Source organism: Glandiceps talaboti, chromosome 12, assembly GCF_964340395.1.
Source record: "Glandiceps talaboti chromosome 12, keGlaTala1.1, whole genome shotgun sequence".
Taxonomy (NCBI): domain Eukaryota; kingdom Metazoa; phylum Hemichordata; class Enteropneusta; family Spengelidae; genus Glandiceps; species Glandiceps talaboti.
Genome location: NC_135560.1, coordinates 18,157,983 through 18,180,325, shown reverse-complemented (window position 1 = coordinate 18,180,325; position 22,343 = coordinate 18,157,983). Strand labels below are relative to the sequence as shown.

General features: G+C 36.9%; 2 protein-coding genes across 2 annotated transcripts in view; both read right to left on the bottom strand.

The window, feature by feature from the left end:
- Nucleotides 1–10,761, bottom strand: part of LOC144443044 (NBAS subunit of NRZ tethering complex-like) — a 37,787-nt gene extending 27,026 nt beyond the window's left edge. The window contains exons 1-19 of the mRNA XM_078132417.1: nucleotides 10,665–10,761; nucleotides 10,093–10,288; nucleotides 9,327–9,390; nucleotides 8,934–8,976; nucleotides 8,281–8,361; nucleotides 7,937–8,028; nucleotides 7,594–7,727; nucleotides 6,980–7,098; nucleotides 6,620–6,676; nucleotides 5,750–5,999; nucleotides 5,155–5,223; nucleotides 4,615–4,743; nucleotides 3,941–3,998; nucleotides 3,504–3,553; nucleotides 2,703–2,846; nucleotides 1,908–2,045; nucleotides 1,618–1,673; nucleotides 1,119–1,188; nucleotides 406–531 (exon numbers count right to left, since the gene is read on the bottom strand). Coding sequence (XP_077988543.1) covers nucleotides 406–531; nucleotides 1,119–1,188; nucleotides 1,618–1,673; nucleotides 1,908–2,045; nucleotides 2,703–2,846; nucleotides 3,504–3,553; nucleotides 3,941–3,998; nucleotides 4,615–4,743; nucleotides 5,155–5,223; nucleotides 5,750–5,999; nucleotides 6,620–6,676; nucleotides 6,980–7,098; nucleotides 7,594–7,727; nucleotides 7,937–8,028; nucleotides 8,281–8,361; nucleotides 8,934–8,976; nucleotides 9,327–9,390; nucleotides 10,093–10,191 — 1,779 coding nt within the window. The 5' untranslated portion in view covers nucleotides 10,192–10,288; nucleotides 10,665–10,761. The remainder of the gene's footprint in view (nucleotides 1–405; nucleotides 532–1,118; nucleotides 1,189–1,617; nucleotides 1,674–1,907; nucleotides 2,046–2,702; nucleotides 2,847–3,503; nucleotides 3,554–3,940; nucleotides 3,999–4,614; nucleotides 4,744–5,154; nucleotides 5,224–5,749; nucleotides 6,000–6,619; nucleotides 6,677–6,979; nucleotides 7,099–7,593; nucleotides 7,728–7,936; nucleotides 8,029–8,280; nucleotides 8,362–8,933; nucleotides 8,977–9,326; nucleotides 9,391–10,092; nucleotides 10,289–10,664) is intronic.
- Nucleotides 10,762–18,510: 7,749 nt separating this feature from the next.
- On the bottom strand, nucleotides 18,511–21,593 carry LOC144443720 (uncharacterized). The gene is made up of 4 exons (XM_078133261.1): nucleotides 21,316–21,593; nucleotides 20,422–20,669; nucleotides 19,809–20,216; nucleotides 18,511–19,502 (listed from the first exon to the last, which is right to left on the bottom strand). The coding sequence occupies exons 1-4, from the start codon at nucleotides 21,555–21,557 to the stop codon at nucleotides 19,216–19,218; spliced, it is 1,185 nt and encodes a 394-aa protein (XP_077989387.1). The 5' UTR covers nucleotides 21,558–21,593; the 3' UTR covers nucleotides 18,511–19,215.
- Nucleotides 21,594–22,343: the final 750 nt, after the last annotated feature.

The window sequence follows — 22,343 nt, the reverse complement described above, 5'->3', positions numbered from 1 at the left end:
ATATAGACACCTCTATGTACCATTTACAATGTAATGGACACTGTTCTACACTTGAGAATACTCTGTACAAAACACCACATGTTTAGAGACAACACTTAGACTAGATGGTCAGTAAATTAGTAGTTAAATAAATACATCCAACTTTTACTAGTACTACAAATACTGCCCTCGTGGTTTGAATCCATCCATTGTCAAGTGATTTGGCTAAAATGGTCACCTGAAGGATATTATTCAGTTTGACTCTATTGAATAGGTTTTCTCATCAAAGGAATCCTATTTTCTCCTCCATTAAAACTGAATCAATGAGACCATCAATTGACTTCTTTGAAACATCACTTGTAAGACTAAAAGAGACATAAAAATAAATGAACTTGTGAAGTATTCATTTAAGATCTCCCAACTTACAAGATAGTCTTGTATAGTAGCTACAGACACTCTGCTTTTCCTCCACTGTCGTTGATACACCAAGTCACTGTCTAATCCATACTTCCTGGCTAGTGCCAAGGCTTCACCATACTCTTCATTATCAATCTGTAGAGATGAAAGTAGATATTCAGATGACATGTCAATAAACATTCAAGAATGTGAATATCTTATCTTACATTACATTTGGAAAACAGATTTGATGGTGGTAATTCACGTACTTGCAATCTTTATCTACAAATACCAGTAGCTAAATTGACAAACAGTGTGTGGGAATATTGCCAACTCTAACAAATGAAATAAAATCAGCTATAATTTATTCACATTTAAACACATAATGGAAGCAAACCTAGGTGGAATCATACAGTTTATATCATCATACTTTTTATTATGGTTCTGACAATACGACAGTTATTGAACAAATCTTATTCACTATGTTTACAAACAATGTCAAATTTCATTATAAAATGATTTGGAAATGATGTTAGAGTTCACGATGTCAAGAAATACTGTGCCCTTAATAAAAGACTAAATTTCATCAGAAAGTCATCACATAGTAGGGGTTAGATGACAACATTTTGGTGCATCAAATCTCAAATCTTAGTGGTGTGTCAAATCTTAGTGGCGTGTCAAACAGAGAAAACACTTTTTAATTTTTTTATCATATCATTTAATAACAAATACTGATATATTACCCTTCTAGCGTACAGTTCACCAGGGGTTGTCTCTTTCAAGGCAACAAGTCTGTATGTTCTCTCTATAATCCTATCAAAAGGGAGATAAAAAGTGAATACATGTAATATAAAAAACTTCAAGCAGTGATTTTGTTATGGGTGGTAAGTATTAAGTACAATATACCTGAGTTCACCAGTCATTTAACCAAGTATGGTATGATGTATGGGAAACTATGACAGTTTTACGTGATTTCTCAGTTTCTGTTACTTGGGTTCCCAGACCTTAGAAAAATACTGTTAATGTGATGAACTTTCCACTACAACAATTCAAATTCTCCCAAAAAAGTTAGTTTACAATATTACATTCTAGTACATCTATTACATCATTAAAACATCCACAGTAACATCATATGAAAGAGCTGGAATGTCAGAAAAGTTTCACACATGAGACATTTTTTTCCAAGGAAACATGTGGATTCATTAAAGTAGAACTTTAGGAAATACTAAACCCTTGACTTACTTTGGCTTCTTCCGTGGTGGTTGAAATCTTTCAAAGTCAGTCACATAATAGAGTACCTAGTAAATAGAAAAGTGCAACCATAGTTTCAGTGTCTTCCCAAAAAAACAGGAGCAGAAAATACATTCTGATATTTTGAGACCAGAATATTTTTATTCAAGGCTGTCAGTTAGCAATGTTGACAGGTTCAACAATTCCTATATGTAAAACACATTCAACAGTCAAAAATCTATTTCCTGGGTACAAGTTTTAAAATGCTGTCTACTTCAATCTATGACAAGAGAGAAGCTGACCTGTTTTACATATTTGGTTGTCTTGGCAACAATGGTGGCATCTTCTTCATCTTCACTATCCTCTTCCTGTACATTGCCTTCACTTTCTTCATCAGTATCTCTCCTCCTCCTTTTCAATGACATCAGTTTACTTTCACACTGCAACATAACACACCGTGAATCTTACAACTATACATTAACTATATACAGGATATTCAAATTCTAACATTCTGTCAATAATTCCACTTGTGCATGTTATTGTATATCACTTTATGTTGATAAATCATCATATTACAATGGTAGATATACTTTAGACAAGCTAAGACAGAAACTATAGACATGGTCTCTGGGTAGTGCGCCCTCACAGGTTGTAATTGGGGTTGGCCGATCAGTGCATGCTGGGTATGGGAAACCATGTTGTTTTGGTGTATGTTTTGATGTGGACATTTCCAGTCAGGTCTGCAGAATAAAGTATTTAAAAAGACCAACATGACGACTTCACTATTATTACAGCATGTTGTCTATCAGTAGACGTTGATGTAATTTCACTTACACTAGGGTGGTGTCTATGACAGCAAGATGTCATATATGCCACTTTGGAAGTTTTTCATGGGCATTCAAAAATGCCACTAAATATTTAACTTGGTCACAAAATGCAACCGACAGACAATGTTAACTTTGAGCCCTGTCATCCCTACCTTTTCTGTGATGACATGGTAAAACCACTTCCAAGATTTTTAAGAAATAGATTTTTAATAACTTACCAGGGATTTAGTCATAGGCAAATTCACAAAACTAAAGTACAACATGTCTTACCTCAAGTCCTAGGAAGCCTTTACCATGCCTAGCTGTTACCCGACAACATGGTTCAAACCACTCACAAGAGTCTCCCAGTAAATTTTGCAGGGTTTTCACTGAGGAGACAGTCAGAGAACCTGAACATCTTGCCAATATCAGTGCCTGCAAAAACAATAACATTGAGATTAAGCATGTCAGTAATAATTTTGCGTATTCCCATTTCATACAGCAGCAAAAAACCTTCATGTACATTCTCTAATTTGATTTTACCTGATCTTTATTAGGAATGAAGGGAAGTGTTCAAGTTTTGTTTTTGTATGATTCAACATACCAAGACCACAGAAAAGATTGAGCTCTACCAGTACGTGTTCAATACATACACTTGCTATAAACAGTACTAACTAGCTTTATTTATCCTTTATTGGCATGGTGCCTAACCCCATTCCCAACCTAAACCTTATCCTGACTATTAATGTGTAATTGGACTTGACAAGATTTCTTTTACAATGTCATATGAATAATTCATGCAACTACTGAGTTTAGTAGGAAGGCATTCAGTGTGGCTAAAATAATGACCTTATTTGTGTGTTCATGGCAAGGACCTCTACTAAACAATGAATGTGGAACAAGTTTCAACTCAGTGTTTCTCGATAATAACACTTTCTGTAAATAAAGTCAAATCATGAAATGACTCTCCAAAACCAAAATTTATAAAAATGCCTTAAATTTATTTCCTGCATCTATGTTCCCCTTTAGCAAATTTTCAAACAAGCTCTCATGGGGCTGAGTAACTGTTTCATTTTACTAGCACACACTTACCTCATTTGTCCAAAAGTTAACATCAATAAGATTATGTTTCCATGGATTTTCTGAAAAGAGGATGAAAAGATCAAATGCATTAAATTTTGCAATTCATGGAAATGGACACTTTGCTCTACACTGCAGAGAAATGAGAATGTATCATTCTAGTTGCATGGTCAAAATTTATATATGTTTTCCCTTGAAAGCTCCCTAAATCCAAAATTATGTCTGAAGGCTTTGGGAAATCTGAAACTGTAATCTCTTTCTGGAATTATTATGTTAGTATTTCTGGAGTTGTGAAATAGAGCAAAAACCTTGAGCTGTATACTGTTGAGTGGATTCTTTTCCACACAAATTGATTTCAAAGTTCATCATCATTTCATGTTATTAACTGTATGAATATACTGTTCACTCACTAATTTTTCTCATAAGTCTATTTGTGACTGGATTTTTACCTTTAGTATTTTTCTTGAGTGTCCTGGCATTGACTGGGTTTTCTTCATCATAACCAGGCTACAAGTGAAAAATAACATTTGTATCACCACAATTGTCATGTTTAGTTTCATGTACACATACAAGTACTGACAGATAACTCTCCTTAGTAATAGTTATGATAGATGTCATCAAACATTATCGTGATCTCTTGGTAAGCTAAAAATTGTAATCACTGATGTGAAGCTATCATTCTCTGTTTATCCACTGGCAATATTATGTACTAATTATTACACTAGAAAGGCCATATTAGTGAGCCTATAATCAAAGCAGTGTTCATTTGTATCTATGACACAGTGGAATTACATTACTTGATTTTTTTTGTTAGGGGTTGTATATATTCAACCACAGACATGGGGGGAGGGGGCGGGTTTAACTGTGTACATTTGCAACATACCAATTTTACTCAATTCAAAATCTTGACGTTTGTAGGAATACTTTCACTTGATCTTCTATGAACAATTTATACTAATAACAGTGACTATATATCAAATCTGTGTGATCATTAGCCGTGTAGTTAATCTTGTATGTATTTGAAAACATCACAATGATTGGCTGCTGAAAGTGTAATTTTGTGAGGATCACTTTCCTACCCAATCATATGACACGTTGCAAATCTCTGTATCATTGCACTGACCTGATCCTGTAGGTTCCATACTTCCCTTCTATTGAGTGATGGGATATCCCACAATGCAAGTTGTCCAGAATGGTGTACGGTTGCTAGGAGACTACCATCAGGAGTCAAACACATGCTGAAAATGCCATCCTGAATCCAACAGAAGAAATAAGATGATATCTGTGACATCCACAAAGTAATCAAATCTGCTGTCTTTTGACTGACAGGATTATGTTTTGATTCAAATTTCAGACATTTCATACTCTAATTTATTGGCAGTGAGTTTTAATAATGTGTTAACAAACTTAATCAAACAACTGAATTTAGGATATTTAAATATACCGTTTATTACCCATAATTCATTTTAGGACCATAGGGGGTCATTTCACTCATACTACATAGAGTTTATTAGGTAGCAATCATTCAGTGACATATATGTGAGAGATAGAAATGTTCAAGTAAACTTAGGGGTGCCTCTTCACTTACTATACATGGTAAACACCAGTGTACACTCCCTCTAAGAACTGTAAAAAGCAATTAGAATTTCAAGAAGTAGCCTACCTGGTTTTTTGTTCCCTTGAACCTAGTTACACTTCGGAATCTTCTCAGAAACCCCATCTTTCTCCCAGTCTAAAAAATTAATGAATACAAATTAAACAAACATATTTAGATTTGGTCTTTCAGGGGGTAAAATGGGAAATTCTCAACCACCTGTCAATCAAAAAGAGCAACTACACATATAATTTTATTTTACCATAATTTTTACATGAAAAGTGTGTTCATATATATATATATATATATATATATATATATATATATATATATATATATATATTGAAATGCGTATCAGCTTGTGGTAATAGTAAGTATCTAAATTATTTTGGATGGAATTTTTAAAAAAAATATCCTGTAAAGTATAACAATGCATGCTTCAATTCTGAGTTGAATGATGTCTGTGAACAAAATGATGAAAAAGGATTTACTAAACACATTTAGACTCCCCTAATCCTGACCTGACCCCAAAAATTGCAGTTTAGACAACATACTCATAGCCTGTGGGAAAAATAAGCTTTACTTTCTCAGCAAATATTTTGGTTGTTCTTGTCTATAACACTGCACAAGAATTAGATAGTATAACAAACATAGGTATACTCACGCCATCTACTTCTTCTGAGTAGTCAGTGATCAATTTATAATGTGGTTGTCCTGATAGAACCCTCCATCCAGTAATTCCATGTTTTGATGCCAAGGATTGCTGATTTTCATCTAGTCTAGTCTCTGGGTCTTCATTGCATCCACCAACTATCAACATAGCATGTTTCTCATTATATGCAACTGATGTCACACCACGGGGGTACCAGCTGGTGAATAGAAATGTGGACTTCTCACTGAAGCCTTCAGTTGGGCTACAATTGGAAATGAAAAAAGTTGATTAAGATTTCACATTAAGATGACAAGGTACTTTAAACTCAGTGAAACAAATTGATATTATCATTATTCAAAATAGTCTTCCTTTCTCACCTCACCTCTCCTCTTTTCTGCTCTTTCACTCTTATTTCACCTCTTTGTTCCTGTCTGTCCCCTGTCTTTATCTCTGTCTTTATCTCTGTCAGTCTGTCTGTCTGTCTGTCTGTCTGTCTGAATCTCTGTCTCTCTGTCTCTCTCTCCCCTCGTCCCTCCCTAATTCCCTCCCCTTCCTCCCCCTCAGACACACACACACACACACACACACACACACTCACACACACACACACACACACACACACACACACACACACACACACACACACACACACACACACACACACACACACACACACACACACACACACACACATTATGCCATACACAAAATCTGCAGTGGTCCATTTTCACTTTCTTCTTTGTCTTCATTTTCAAGACCTATGATGTATATCTTATCACCTACTCCTGCAATGGCATTATGTGAGACAACTGCAACAGCTTTATCAAACTGGATGAGTGGTTATATTGTAGTATACATGGCATATAAAAATGTAACCTTTACCTGATTAAATAACTTCTAAGGTATCCCTGATAGTTGATAACCAGCAGCTCAGCAGACCTAATGTACAACACATAGAATAATGTTATACAGAATATGAATTTTATGACAAACAAAACACATGTATCAAACATTTTTATTGCCTACATATTAAGAGTTAGAGGAACACAGACAGAACATGAAAGAGAAGGTTTCAAGAAAGAAGTATGGTTTCACTTTATTTTGTAAAAATAAGTATTTTCAGATACTGTTATCTTGCAAAAGTTACCAAAAGATGTCTGTTTTTTGTGTGTGAGGGTGGGGGTTGGGGGTTGAAGTATAAGGCATATTGCAGCTATTAAAAATGATAAAATAACAACTCACCATTTGGTTTCACTTTCAGGTTTAGGTTTATAATTTGTGAATATCAGACCAGCAATAGCACAGCTGAGATCTATAGGTACACTCAAATCTAACGGAACTGTACTAGTTTTAGATTTCACCTGAAATAAAAGTCAGGAAGGAACATTTTGAGATCAACCACTGCGATCCTAAATATTTCAATCAATCAATCAATCAATCAATCTATCAATCAATCAAACTGTGAATTTATAAAGTGCCAGTTTCCACTACAATGTAGAGTTCAAATGCACTGTACTGTTAAAATGCACTGGAGAATAGACATGTCTTTAAGTTGTTTTTCAAGGCGTTGGTTTTTGTTGTATTTCCACTGGCAGTGCATTTCACAGATGGGGTGCAGCATGTGAAAATGTACGCCCACCATATGACAACAGTTTGTACTTGGGTTTGTGCAATAAACATTTGACAGATATTTGTAAAGGAAAAAAAAATACCCTGAAATAATTACAAGGAGCCAATTTTGAAACCACAACATTAAGTTCTGGAAATTCTAATGCCTCAGCTTTACATCTTGGATTGCTAACAGTACGATAAATGAAGTAAGCAAATACAAAAAAACTATGGATTATCGTACTTACCCAAGGAATAGAACATAACAATCCACCAACAATGTCAAAAATTTGTACATTGCCATTGCTGTCAGAGTAGGCTAACATTGTACATTCTGGATTCCATGCTAACTTTCTCCATTGTGGGTAGGGATCTTTATTCACTGTTTTAGAAATAGTAATATGAAGGTCAGGTATTGACTTAATAGAAAAATGCTGTAACAATATACTGATGTGAATAAATGGACTTACTCTACTAGAAAAATACCAAATACTGATATAGCAGATGCAAGTGCTAGTCAAACATTCTTATTTTTTCAGTTGAAGTCACAAAAACCATAAATCAGTTGAGTCTAACAGAAAGGTGTCTTACCTGTGGACTTCCCAAATACTGTTGCATATTCATCGCGAGAGGATCTAATCTCAATACAATTGTCTTGAAGAATGGCAATAAGTCGACTTTCACTGAAATACAACAATTTGTGCCATTAATACTGACAAAGGGTACACCATGATGTTAAAGTGTTATTCCAAGTTATTATAACTTGGAATTCAATATTCTTCTTGGGTATCAAGATAAACTTGTTTCAATAAACTCTATTTGTGGCCTTATTGTACATGTACTACTACACTTTATGCAATTAATTCATATTTTGTGTTACCTTACATTCATATTTACTTTTGTTTGCCCACAGCAACCGTGATGTAACCACTTACCTGGACACAGCTATCTGCCAATTGATTTGATTATTCACCAGCTGAATTAGATTGTTTGGTAAGGTACATGACTTGGACGATCTGTACATACACAACACATAAGCATTATCAATAGGATATTTGTTTCAAAACCCAACTATAAACCCAGTTACCTCAGAGGAATGTTGACAATGAGTAATTTCTACAAGGCAAGAAGCTTTTCAGCATACCATAGAAAGTCATTGCGTATGTGTTTTGAGTAAAAAACATGAAATTATACACTGCAGAACTCATTCTGTGCTGTATTACAGAAGTGATTGTATGAAAATGGTGATATATATTGTGATGTGTGACAAATTTCATGACATACCGGTATCATATACTACACACAGGCCTATAACAACTAACAGCAGTGCTTCTTAAGAATCAAGTTCCCATAATGCACTGTGCATTTGCAGATTTAATTTGTAAATGAAAGTGTTTGTTACAGTAAAACTTCCAAACATTGGTTTATATTTTTTTATAGATAGACCTACAATGTATTAATTTTATACTAAGTCCAACTTCATAATGGATTAGTTTCTAACTATCACATCAATGAAAACAATGTCTCACACACTAGGACATTGTATAAAATCCTAACAGGTGATTTTCATTTTTAATTGTCAACTTACTTCAGTGGGTAGCCAACGCTTCTCAGAAATGTCCACACAGATCCTGCATAAATATACAAACCATTAGAGAACAAAGATAAATACATAATTCTCGTCTTCTCAATTTATCTCAGCTGATGACAAAACTTGTATTTCTGTGACTAATAAACACTGTTTTAAATATGGCCCTCCCCAAAACAACAACAACAACAACAACAGCAGCAACAACAAGAACAACAAATATGGTATACACAACAACAACAACAACAACAACAACAACAACAACAACAACTGGTATACACCATGAAGTATCTTACATCTATATCAGTGTGTAATTCAAACTACGTATACAATTTCTACACCAGGTCACTGACTGGAGGTGATATTTGGTGGCTTATTTAGAAATGTACTCACTCTCAGCAGCTGATGCAAATCTTCCAACCAATGAACTTTTGGGCCGTTCTTTAAATGCCTTTACCTGGAAATTAATGAAAGTAGAATACTCAGGGTGAACAGGGAGGGTCGACTATGCAGTACACAGTACCACGTAAAACTAAGGTGTACAAATTACAAATATATAAATAATAATCCTCTTTCTTTCACATCTACATAAAAAAATTACAGTTAATGAATTGCAGGGAACATTACATCTGACAGGAGCTTTTCACCCTATCCACAGCAGATTTAGCTAGATTTCAGCAGAATGTGCGAGTTTGACTATACGTGGAGAGAGAGCTCGTACAGAACTCACATGTATAGCTTCTAGACTACGGGGAAAGGGACAATGTCAGAATTGATTTCCAAATATCAAAGTTACTCTGTCTACGACCATAGAGGACTAGACTAATCAAGACATATGGTAATCACGTAAGGTGAGGTCAGGGCTTTAATAGTGCACTATTTCGTTTCGCAACCGCAACAGAGACCGGCACAAACTGTTTCCTAGTTCTGAACAAGTCAACCGATAAATGGTATCAGTATTCAAACCAAAACCGTCTCATCCATGCCAGTAAAATTACTGTCATCTATGTACTGAATATATGTGATATGCGTTTGCCTCCGGCATATTAATTTTTGTGACACATATGTCCTGTGTATGAACTGACAGTGGGGGAATAGGCCAGCGACGGTGAATATTTGAAGATATATCGGCCTCAATGCTGCCGTATCTAATACCTACCAGAAGTTCGGCTTCCTGGGGCCACTCCTCGTGAACCAACAAGTCGTATAATATATTTTCTTCTTCTAGATCGTTTTCGTCTGCAGAGTTGGACGCCATGTTGGCAGCGTTTACAATTGAGACCCTCTAAGTTACTCTTAAATGTTGAACTATCTTTCATGGATGGTTGAGTTAGAAAATTCACGATTTAGCGAACCTGCAAATGTAGAACTCTATACATTGTGATAGCTTTATTTATGTGTTAGATGTGTGCATCGTATGATATCTGTGATATTCGTATGATACATGTGCTCAGAAATAGAAATGATTTTATATCAGGGACACGAAAAAGGTATATTTGTATTCAACCGTTGATGGCGTTAGTTAATTTTCAGACTGATAACCACACATGATCATTTTAGGTTACTATACGTCTATGTACCAAGACAAACTAATAATTGTCATTATTGAAGGGCGCATTGGTTAAACATTATATTTGCCCCCATACCTTTCCCAACTCTTGAGATTGAAATGATTGACAGTCATATCTTGTTCACTGTCTTGTACAACAGAACTGTTCAAGAACTATTTACCTGCTGCTCATATCCACTGGTGGGTTAAAGATTCAATCTGATCAAGGAGGAGGCTCGATTTGATAAGAATAAGGGGAAATTGGCAAATGCGCTTTTGTTTGTACTTCACGTTGACTGAAATGAAAATGTTTGATTGTTAGAATAATCTTGTTAAAAATGAGAGAGAGAGAGAGAGAGAGAGAGAGAGAGAGAGAGAGAGAGAGAGAGAGAGAGAGAGAGAGAGAGAGAGAGAGAGAGAGAGAGAGAGAGAGAGAGATATGACATACAGACAAGTCAGAGTCAGAAAGCCAGCTGTTGTTCTAAAATAGTTTTATCCATATTAAAATTGTACTTACCTCAACAAAATAATCCAGGCAGAAGTCACCATTAAAGATGCACTATGAAGAATATGAACACAGCTGTATGCATGTAAGATTTGTCTGACTCCCGGGAGATGACGTCTGACAGTACAAATCAGAGAGAGTTGTGGGTAAAATATTGCACAGCCCCATCCGAGGTTATATTTTTTTAAAAACGTTTTACCGTATGTGTCTTCTACAAAGCCCTTCTCTCATTACTGGAACCATCGGAATCAAAATGCATCCACACAGTAGGATGAGTTGATAAGAAATCGAGTGATGCTGTGAAACCGGAACGTGTTCCTGGGTTGAACTGTCTTCCATGACCAGCGAAGAACAAGTCATGCTCAGGCTCGGTGTTGAAATATTGACATCTGACAAAACATGGCATGCCGGCATATGCCTACAATATCCGGCATCGTTTGAATAGTGTGATCGTTGGAGGAGCTTGCACGAAATACATGTAAAACATTTAATACATTTTTCAATTTCTATGGTTGCACGAAATACATTCTAGGTTGAGCGATGATCCCGGGAACTTTGCACGAAATACATTTTATATAATACATTTTTACATTCTATGGTTGTACAAAATACATTCTACAATCAGGTGATGGTCGGGGAACTTGCAGATTCTATGGTTGCACGAAATATATATTCTACAATCGGGCGATGGTGTGGGGAGCTTGCATTTTTACATTCTATGGTTGCACGAAATACATTCTACAATCAGGTGATGGTCGGGGAACCTGCAGATTCTATGGTTGCACGAAATATATATACAAACGGGCGATGGTGTGGGGAGCTTGCATTTTTACATTCTATGGTTGCACGAAATACATTCTACAATCAGGTGATGGTCCCCGACCATGCACATCCTATGGTTGTGCGAAATACATTCTATGATCGGGTGATGGTACCCGACCATGCACATCCTATGGTTGCACGAAATACATTCTACAATCAGATGATGGTCCCCGACCATGCACATTCTATGGTTGTGCGAAATACATTCTATGATCGGGTGATGGTACCCGACCATGCACATTCTATGGTTGTGCGAAATACATTCTATGATCGGGCAATGGTCAGGGAACTTGCACATTCTAAGGTTGCACGAATTACGTTCTAGGATCGAACCGTTTTGATCCTGCAAGCTACAGAGGAATTACATTGCTACTGACTTTGCAAAAACTCTTTGAACTGTGTATTTCTCATTACCTACAGCTATGGCTCTCCGAAAAGAAAATATCACCACTCCCACCCCCACAAACCGGTTATCAATGGGTTAGAGTAATATTAGTACAGTATTCTGTATTCTGGAGACTATACTTCATCAAGTTGAAAGGTGAAGCAAAGTATTTATATGTAGCCTAGACATTCACAAAACTTTTGATTGTAATAGTCAATTTCACAAATTGTACACCATGGGCATAAATTCAAAACTTTGGAGGATCTTGCAAAATATATTCTATGGACAAAAATGTCACCGTATGAATATCCTATATTTCAAGGTGTACGACAGGGAAGCATTCTTTCAACAACTCTTTTCCTAATTTATGCAAACGACCTATTTGTTGAAAGAGAACAGTCACATGACAGTGGTATCGGATGTTACATGGGTTCGCTATTTCTTGGTTCACCTGCTCTTTAGCATATGTCATTTCAATGTTAGTACCAATTGCAATTCGTTCTACATGCCAGAAAATGTGTAATACTGTATGCAACTATTGTTCAACATGCAGACTAAAACTCTCAACCTCAAAATGTGGATTATTAGTTTTTTTGGAGAAACAACAACTTAGAGAACGTGATCGCTCTAGCTGGGAATCCATGCGGATTGAAATTTTTACATTCATCTTTCCAATCACTTGACTTGACTTGATATGACAATTTAGATACTCATGTATTTGGGAATAAGTACAAAATAGCTAGTAATAATCAATATATGCTGAATTAACTCATTTGACCCAATTCGACTCGAATCAACTCAACCTGACTCTTGACATGGCTTGACTTACCTTTACTTGACTTTGCTTGAGCTTGCTCTACCTTTACTTGACTTGACTTTTGCTGTACTTGACTTACCTTTACTTGATATTACTTGACTTTGCTTGACTCTTTGACTTGATTGTCGACTTGACTCTTGACCTTACCTGACCTGACAATTTAGAGGGTGGGCAAGGGGTATTTTTGTACTTTGTAATCAGGCCATTTTATTGTTCGTTGTTTCTAAACTGTTGCAATAAAGTCCATAAAAGCATAATTCAGTGGTCGGCGTACTTCGTAATCAACTGTTTATTTTGACTGTAATCAGTAAAAGTACCATTTTTTTCGTACACGTAAAAGAAAAATACATACAACTGTATGTACTGTATAATTGTACGATACTAAAAGGGTTCAATACAAGCAACACTAATAGCGATCCGTCACATTTTCGTATACCCAGGATTTTGAAAAAATAACAGTCATATCAGATTACAATATGTCTTTTTTTCCCAAGTCCACAAAGGTCAAGTTTGTGGATGGAAAGGAAAGTATCAATGTTCCTCTTGAACTGGGGAATTTGGAGGTGTTAATATCAAAAGTACATGAAAGATCATCCGTAATTCGTAAATTGCAGTTTTTTCATCATAAATGTAAAAATTGAAATTTTTAATATCTTCGTAATTTGTAATTTAACACTTTTTTTCTGTAAATCGTACTGGGGGGGGGGGATACCCTTGCTCACCCTCAATTTATAATACAGTAGTTCAAACTCATGGAGTTGTACAAAGTACAAATATTGAACATATTGTTGAATACATGCACTTCTGAAAACAATATTCAATATCTGTGCTGTAAACTTCAGCAACAACTCCGAAGATCTCCGAGGTGATGGAATCTTGGTGTATTATTTCATACGAGTAATGCTGTACCCCAAATAATATATTAGAGGGAATAAATGTCAGATGAAACTATTTGACAATTTCACACACACACACACACACACACACACACACACACACACACACACGGACGCGCACGCACGCACGCACACGCACGCACACACACGCACACACACACACACACACACACAAATGTATTGACAATTTATAACCTCGACATGTTGCAGTGTAACTCGGCGTATTCAACTCAGAGGATTGACTTCACACATAGACAATGCAAATTACAACTAGTACTACAATATATAATTTGATGTCTATAAACTTGTTTGACTTACATTTGTTGACCTGTTCACTAACTGCGATGAACCAGATACAGATGTGCCAATGCAATACCACCAAATCCAAGTATTTTCAGTCAAAGTTTAAGTTGATATTGTCCAAGAGTGCACACAATTCACTCTACTAGTTCAAAATGTCCGTTCTTAGGGTACCCAACTTGGATCCACAAAACCACCTGTTATAGTGCATTGTGGCTGTAAATATTATCATGAGGACATGCCCGAATCCGGCTAGTCTGTAAAGTACGCAATCAAATATCGGCCCTAACACGTGTGAGAGGAGGCCGGTGAGGGCGAAACGTCACGACGTATCTTCCAGTCTAAAATCCGGCCTATCAGTACTTTATACTCCATTTACTATCACGACACGTTGTGCAAACTGGGGGTTCCGACACGTGTTACCGGGTTGGCTTCAGATAATAACTACGTTCACTCACAGTGAATATGAATATGATTGGCAGAAACCCAGACCGAATGAAAGGAAAGGAAAGAAACTCCAGAGTAAGGTATAATTACACATATAGAGCGAGTTCAGGATAAAAATGCCGTTAGCTAAAACTCCACATCGCTGCGCTGTAAACTGTACTGGGTCTTGTCTACTACGAAACTGCATACTGGGCACGTTTACCTCAAAATCCATCCGTACGGCAATTGAAGATGCCGCTAATTCTCTGTTTTACCTAATTTGCATTTAACATAAACAACTCAACCAGCTGGTAACACTATAACATGGTAATTCACTACCAACTAATTTACATACAAAATAAACACTCACTGATTTACATACAACGTACAGATGTTGTTTCTGGGTCAATCCTAAGTCAATGTCCAGATCAACATACTAGTACTTTCACTAAACACGTCACCACTTTTTGACACTGGGATTTACAGTAATAGTAATAAAAAGATTATTTGAGATTACATTTAAAATCTAGTTATGTATTTCTTTGATATATTGGTGACAGTGTATTTTTTATATTCACGAAGGTAATAGAATCGACAATATCAGTCGATTTCAGTCGTGTTCATCACACAGTTTTCCTTTAGTAAATGAACACTTCTAAGCAGTTCCACCTTTTGTCTTGTTTACCTATCACATCATTCTGCATTGTTCTGTTTTGCTGTTTGGAGTCCTTTGATGTACGATTACAGTAGACACATGGTTGACCAAACATGTAATACTTATTTAATCTACCAACTGATATATTGTCATTGTTTTTAGGACATTTGGGATGACACTGATAATGCTGCCATAGCAACGATGTTTGCTGACTCAACGGAACCTTCGGTCATCACCATAGGGACAGATAATCCAGAGGTGTCGTTCAGTGATGCTTGATCTACACCAACCAATTCCATAAACTGTATTTGATCTTTATTATGTCATTCTGGTCGTTACTATATTTACCAAATGAGACAGTTTAAGAGATGGTTTCATGTTAGAATACCAACGTGGATATTCTACCGATTAGTTTATGATGTTATGGCATTTTATTTCTATCCATTCATTGTGTCCCATCGCAAGTGGCCACTGGAAAAATATTGGCCATTATTTTGACCACGTTTGAATATTAAACGTTGATTAATTTCAACAAAATAAATATAAATATCTTATTCAAGCTTCTAATCGTTGTAATTATTAACTTTTTAATTAACCGTTCGCTCTTTGGGCTATGCTCGTAAAGAATATGCTAAAGTTTTCGTTCGCATTAGAGTAAAAGAAGGAAAATATAAAGAGCTTAATATATTTGGCTTGAGAAATTGGAAGAACATATTAAGGAAAACCTGAAGTTGAAAAACTGAAGGCTTAATGTAGTTTATGGTTCTTTTCAAATCACTACTTAGACTGCAGCTAAAAAAAAGACTGGTGGGAAACAGGCGGGAGAAAAGCTGACGACAAACAAAAAAGGCTTACGTGATAAATGCACCAACATGTATGAATATCAATGGCAATGAATATCGGTTAAAAATTCGCGTCTTGAAAATAAAATAAAAGTATATTATATTAATCAAGATATTGGTCATGACAGTTTGTTTTGTAATTTGACATTTATGTGTATATGTTTCGTATAACCACCAAGAAGGATCAACATATTAAAGAATGATATACGGGGCATTTGCTGTGTGGTCGTGTTACAGTTCGACTTCGTATAGTAATAGGCCTTTCTTGAGATGTTAAATCTCGTTACAAATTGAACATTTCATGTTGAATGAAAATGTGGCAAGACATTAAAGCTAAAGAATATACACCAGAGCGCAAAGCAATCGTCGGTGAAAATGGAAATACAGGACAAATTCGTCTAGCGGGTTCAGATCTAGACAGCTGCCGCGATCCACATACTAGTATGTGATAAAGCGACAGCGCAGCCAACGGTGGCATAGGACAGGAGACCAGTCCCATGATTCGGTGATTCAGTTTATTGGTGGAATATATATTGTTACATTATTACTACGCGGAGTCGAACACTCACGGTGCCACCGCAGCAAATGCCTTGCATGTCATTCTTAGATATGGAGATCTTTCGGTAGTTGGAGGATAAAAATATAGACTCATATAGCAAATAATGGCGAGTACTTACACCTAAATAAAAAGATCATGATGGATTCTGTCACTACCTCAAAATTTACCGTCACGGGCAGTTAGATATATCGTAGACGTTATGTGGAAACAAATAAGATAAAACCCAAATGGTATTATTATTAATATATTTAAAGATACGTGAGTCTAATCAGTCAAATTTATGCATCCTGATATTCATAATTTAATAGTCAACAGGGTTCGACATGAAGTTCACGAATCCACTCTATAGTATATGTCTTGGTCGCAGTACGGATAGTTCAAGGCATAGTTCAAGGCAAAGTGAATGTGCCTTTTTAATAGAAAATTGAACTGTTGTGGGATGTACTCTTTGTGCGATTGGAACTGATTTTTTTTCTTCAATTCCATTATTCCTGAGAGTGATAGTGATAGTGAGAGTGAGAGAGAGAGAGAGAGAGAGAGAGAGAGAGAGAGAGAGAGAGAGAGAGAGAGAGAGAGAGAGAGAGAGAGAGAGAGAGAGAGAGAGAGAGAGAGAGAGAGAGAGAGAGAGAGAGAGAGAGAGAGAAACAATACACCTGATACAAAAAGAACAGTGGGTACGTCTGATGTATGTTCAGGTGACCCTTTTATCAGGCCCGAGGAGAGGATTAAAAAACAAGTGCGAACAGTTTGGTCCGGATTTCGTCCCATAGTGAGGCGTGGTTTAGGGTTGGACCAACGATAGCAGTGTGAACATGTTTCGTCCGGGCCTGGGACTTTTTGTAGTATTGTAGAGATATGACTGACGGTCATAATCATTAAGCATTCTATCAGTAAACAGAGTCATGGGATCCCATCTCGTATGATGTTTACACTTTGATCAGTTATCATACTAAAATAATTACATTTTAATAGAGTAGAGGGCGGCATTCGACTTACTAAACATACAGTAAAGGGTGTCATTCCAGCGATGTCATGGAGTGGCCTTGCGAAAAGTCAATTATATGACCTCTGACCCACTGTAAATTAATATTTCGTTTTCTCTGCTGTTAGCTTTGTCCAGAAGTATGAGATTATTATTCATTTCCCAGACAATGGAAACACATACGTTACACGCTATTCACGTAATGTTTGTGAAATGAATATTCAATGTGGTGTCTTCAAAAATGTATATCGTTACATTGAGATATAATTAGATTCCGCTGGTGAGGTAAGGGTTCAATACGGTAACTCGAAACGGACAGTACTTGGAAATCAAATATTTCTTTCTAAACAAATTAACCCTCCGCCTCCAAAAATATGTGAATATATGGAGGTGTATTTTTCGACGAGTTTACAAACGTGACGTGTACATATTTACTTACAGCAATCGAAACTGACTCAGTAGAAAATCAATAGTGGTTCTTTGTGTGGTTCGTTTCTATTGCAAGTACCATATATGATACGATTTACCAAATATGGAGTGGTTACCAAACGTTTGATATTATTGGCCACCAGCCATCTACCAAAGGACTCTAAGGTTGACAATGTTAACCCAATATATGATAATTATGTCACTGGAAGGGTTTACTACTAAACACAATAGTACGTATCAGTCAGGGCGGGCATGCTCTCAAAGTAATGATTTTGTCTGGAATATGCGTTTGTGGAAAGGTAAATATTAGACCTTATCCCATGATACCATAGATTTATTTATATTTTAATATGTTAATTCGAATTTTTCGGTTAACCAATAACTACATACAACCGTAATCGAGTGAATTAGTTATCAGTAAGCAAATGATATTCAGCCGGGATAAATGAAAATGTACAGAAAATCAAGGGTTTTCATTTTACAGTCTGAGAGCTTGAAGTGGCTTATTTACTCATCTGAACTATAGTAGCTTCTCATCTCGACCCGAATTACCTGTCACCAGGACCTCTGTAACTTGGTCATCTTGACTCTTAGTACCCTGGTCATTTCTACATCATATCATGTTCATCTCTACTGCGGTAACATTGTCATCTCGACCCCAGTACCCTCGCCATCCCCACACACACAAACTTGGTTAAATAACGTACAGATATCAAATAAACTGCATCTTGCACTGTCACAATCAAACATTTATAACTTTGCCAAAAGCTACACCAATATTCTGTCTCGTATGCATGTATTGATATGTAATAGTTTGAGTTAAAGTATACTATACATTGTTCTCCCGTGCAAACAACAGCAAAAAACTAATGTAATGACGAATGACTTCAAGCTGTTTCGACTTCTACTGCACTACACAAAATCGTATCACAAAGTCGAGAGTCCATTGCAATGCTACACCAATTTTGCATTGTCATTGGCAAATAGTGAATTATAAAACATGTCTGCATGTTTACATTTTAAATGCATGGGACACTAGGTAAATGTAGACGAGGGCGTAGTAATGATTACTGTGTCTAACCAATGCTCGTTTCCAATACCATGTTATCCAAAATTTAACGGATTTTCCTATTTTTCAAATCTTTAACAAGCACTTCAAATGCATCAGTTTGTTGGAGAGTTTCTTCCAGCAGTTGTTTGGTTCTCTTGAAATAGTTCTCTATGTCTCCTCCAGTGTCACTGTATTGATCACGTGCACGTCGGCTTCGTCGCAATTCCACGAAGAGCTGTCTGAAAGTTTTCATCAAATCTCTCCAATGTAGAAACTGCTCTCTAAGGGCTTCCTGCCACTCAGTCACCATTTCATATGTGTTCTTCAGTTGCTGCACCTCTTTTTTCATATCTGTAGAAAAGGAAGGGTAAACGAATAAACATTTGCAAGAGTAACGAAGACCTGGTCATGCGCTTGCGTTTCTTATACTAATGCTTGTTCAGAAAAGATGCCCGCTGTGTATCTCCGAAGATTGCGTGGTTAGACTGAGTATATAAGCAGGACTAGAAAGGGACGACTTACTCCGTATGCAAACAGGACTAATGTAATTTATAATAAGTTTACTAGTAAACGAGTAACAGTTCCCAAAGTACGTTTGATGATCTCAAAACAATAAATCGTACCATCGCCACAAAAAAATGTGTTTGTTCCGTTTACCTTTGTGTGCTTTATAAATAGCGAATCCTCCGATAGTAGCAACGCCAAGGGTACCAGCATGAGCTCCGACTCCAACACCCGTCGAGAAAGCTGCCGAAGCTGTACAGGTAAGCGTCCCACAAGATAATAACGCTACCATACCAGGTACTCCGCATAGCAAGCATCCAACCCCGAAACCACCAAACGCCAAAGCACCTACGGCCAAGGCAAGCGAAGCTGCGCTAACAATCAGTATTGTACGCATCTCCTCGTCCTTGATGGTTTCAGCTAGTTCGATTATAACAGGAGCTAAGGTGTCCATAAAACTTGATAACTTCTTTTGTATCACTTTATCTGACTTCTCCAACAAATCCTGGATATTGTGGAGTTCCTTTTCCATATCATTTTCTACGTAATGTTGAGATTTTCCTACAACATAAAGTTTAAAATATTGAATGAAAATGTTACATTGACCTAATAACGATTACATATCATCATCATCATCATCACCACCACCACCACCACCACCACCACCACCACCACAACAACAACAACAACAACAACAACAACAACAACAACAACAACAACAACAACAACAACAGGCTAATATCGAAGCCCAGTGGTGAATACTCACTTGTCTTTATGATAATCTTGTGTAATCTGGAAAACGGCACACTCTTCATATTTGGTTTGAAAGTTGATTCCAACTCTCCATCAGTAATCTCAGCGAGATCACTAGCGTACATAATCCCTTCGGCGTCAAACAGAACACCATACTGCAATAACTTCTCCTTGGAAAGAAATTCACCAATATCCAGCTGTTCAAATTCTGTAGCATTCTTTATGTTTTCAAATATCTCCATGCATCTTTCACGAGAATATCTGGAGATTGGAAAATAAAGTCATTTGACAACCTTGAATTTCCATAACAGGTAATACTTGTTTATGTATATGTATATGTATATGTATATGTATATGTATATGTAGTTATTAAAGAACGTAGGTCACAAGAACCGCGGACAATACCATATTCATTTCAGACAAGGTCATGCCATGGTAGAAATGATTTTTTCGTCCACCACAATCCTAAACACAATGATCCACTCCGCCATTCAAAATGTTCAACCAGGATGACCCCCCCCCCCCCCACTGCTAATTTATTAAAAGGTGAAAAGCCTCCATAAATCCACGGACCCGCCCCAGGCCGAAGAAACAGGCCGGTCCATTACCCACGCTTTAAAAGAAATAAACATGGAAAACTCGAGGGTAATATTTTAGAAAAAAAAGATTGAGCTAGGGAAGGACACGTTTGGAAAGGAATGACAGTCACATTATACTTGACAGATTGCGCTTGATTTCCTCCTGTCCTCCCCTGTAGTCACTTATGGTTCCCTAAGAGTCAACAAAATGACTTCGATTTTGTTACCTTTCTGACCACGTCAAGGGACGCTATCCAAGATGACTTCTATCTCCAATATTAACGTTATCCCCTCCCAGCAAACGTAAACCATTAGTATATTTACTTTACCTTGCAGTCGCAGATTCATCGAGGATATCCTGCAGTTTGTTCCTTATTTCGAAAAGGGCGGTTAAAGCTTTTTGCTGAACAATCCTACTTCTGCCCGACTCGCGTACAAGTCTAACCATCAAGTCGCCAAACTGACTCAGCGACTTCTGCAAATTTTGCCAATCAGCCCCCATAGCACCATCGTTCAGTTTTCCTAGGATCGTGCCAATTGTCGGCAAAAGGCCTAGTATTTTGGCAGCCATGACTGGAGATGATGAGGTTTCAAGATTCGACGCAAATGGACGTGTCTATCCTTTAGTTTTCTTTTGAAACGTTTGACTTTACCAAGAACTGTAGGAGTTTCTGTCCAATCACATCGAAGTGACGCCCTCCTGTCAAACAAATGATTTGTAGGGTCAAGAGGGTAAAGTACGGTTGTGCATATTTAAGTACCAAGTATGTCTCAGACGTACGGTGGCATGTTAGTGCCATTGGGTGATCTTGAATTTCTGACGTTTTCATGAATTTCTCAGTTGATTGTTAAAGTCCAAAACTGAAAATGTGTAAAATACAAAGATCAACAAGAAGCAAAGCGAAAATATTGGAAATTAAATATCAACATTGACCTGAAATTATTTCCACTGACTCTGAGGTGGAAATGTTTTCACCACATACACACATCGACTATATGAAAAGTCATGCCAGTATTTGACCATGTCTTTCCACCCCGGGGTAAAGCTAGAGCAGCGGATGTGTTAATGTGGTGAATATGAGATGAAGTTCTACCTTTGACTTAATTTACCCATGGTGGTTTCTCCCTTGGGGGCTGTAGGCAGTCAAAAATGGTATTGGGGCTCTACTACCCCTAGACTGAGATGGTGGTTAGGTAGGTCACAGGTAGGGTAATGGATGGGTAAAGGTGGGTAAATTAGACTTTTCGGGTAGCATGTTATAAATTATTTACACTGCCGTGAAAATGATTTCACCATGGTGGAAATTATCTCGAAAATCAACTGAGAAATTCAAAAGTGAACACGTCGCAATTCAAA

Bases quoted from the DNA above. Each gene is read 5' to 3' on its own strand.
- LOC144443720 (XM_078133261.1), bottom strand. From the start codon at position 21,557: ATGGCTGCCAAAATACTAGGCCTTTTGCCGACAATTGGCACGATCCTA. The intron at 20,217-20,421 runs GTGAGTATTCAC...TTTATGTTGTAG, and splicing joins CAAGATTATCATAAAGACAA to GAAAATCTCAACATTACGTA. The intron at 19,503-19,808 runs GTAAACGGAACA...CCTTTTCTACAG, and splicing joins TATTTATAAAGCACACAAAG to ATATGAAAAAAGAGGTGCAG.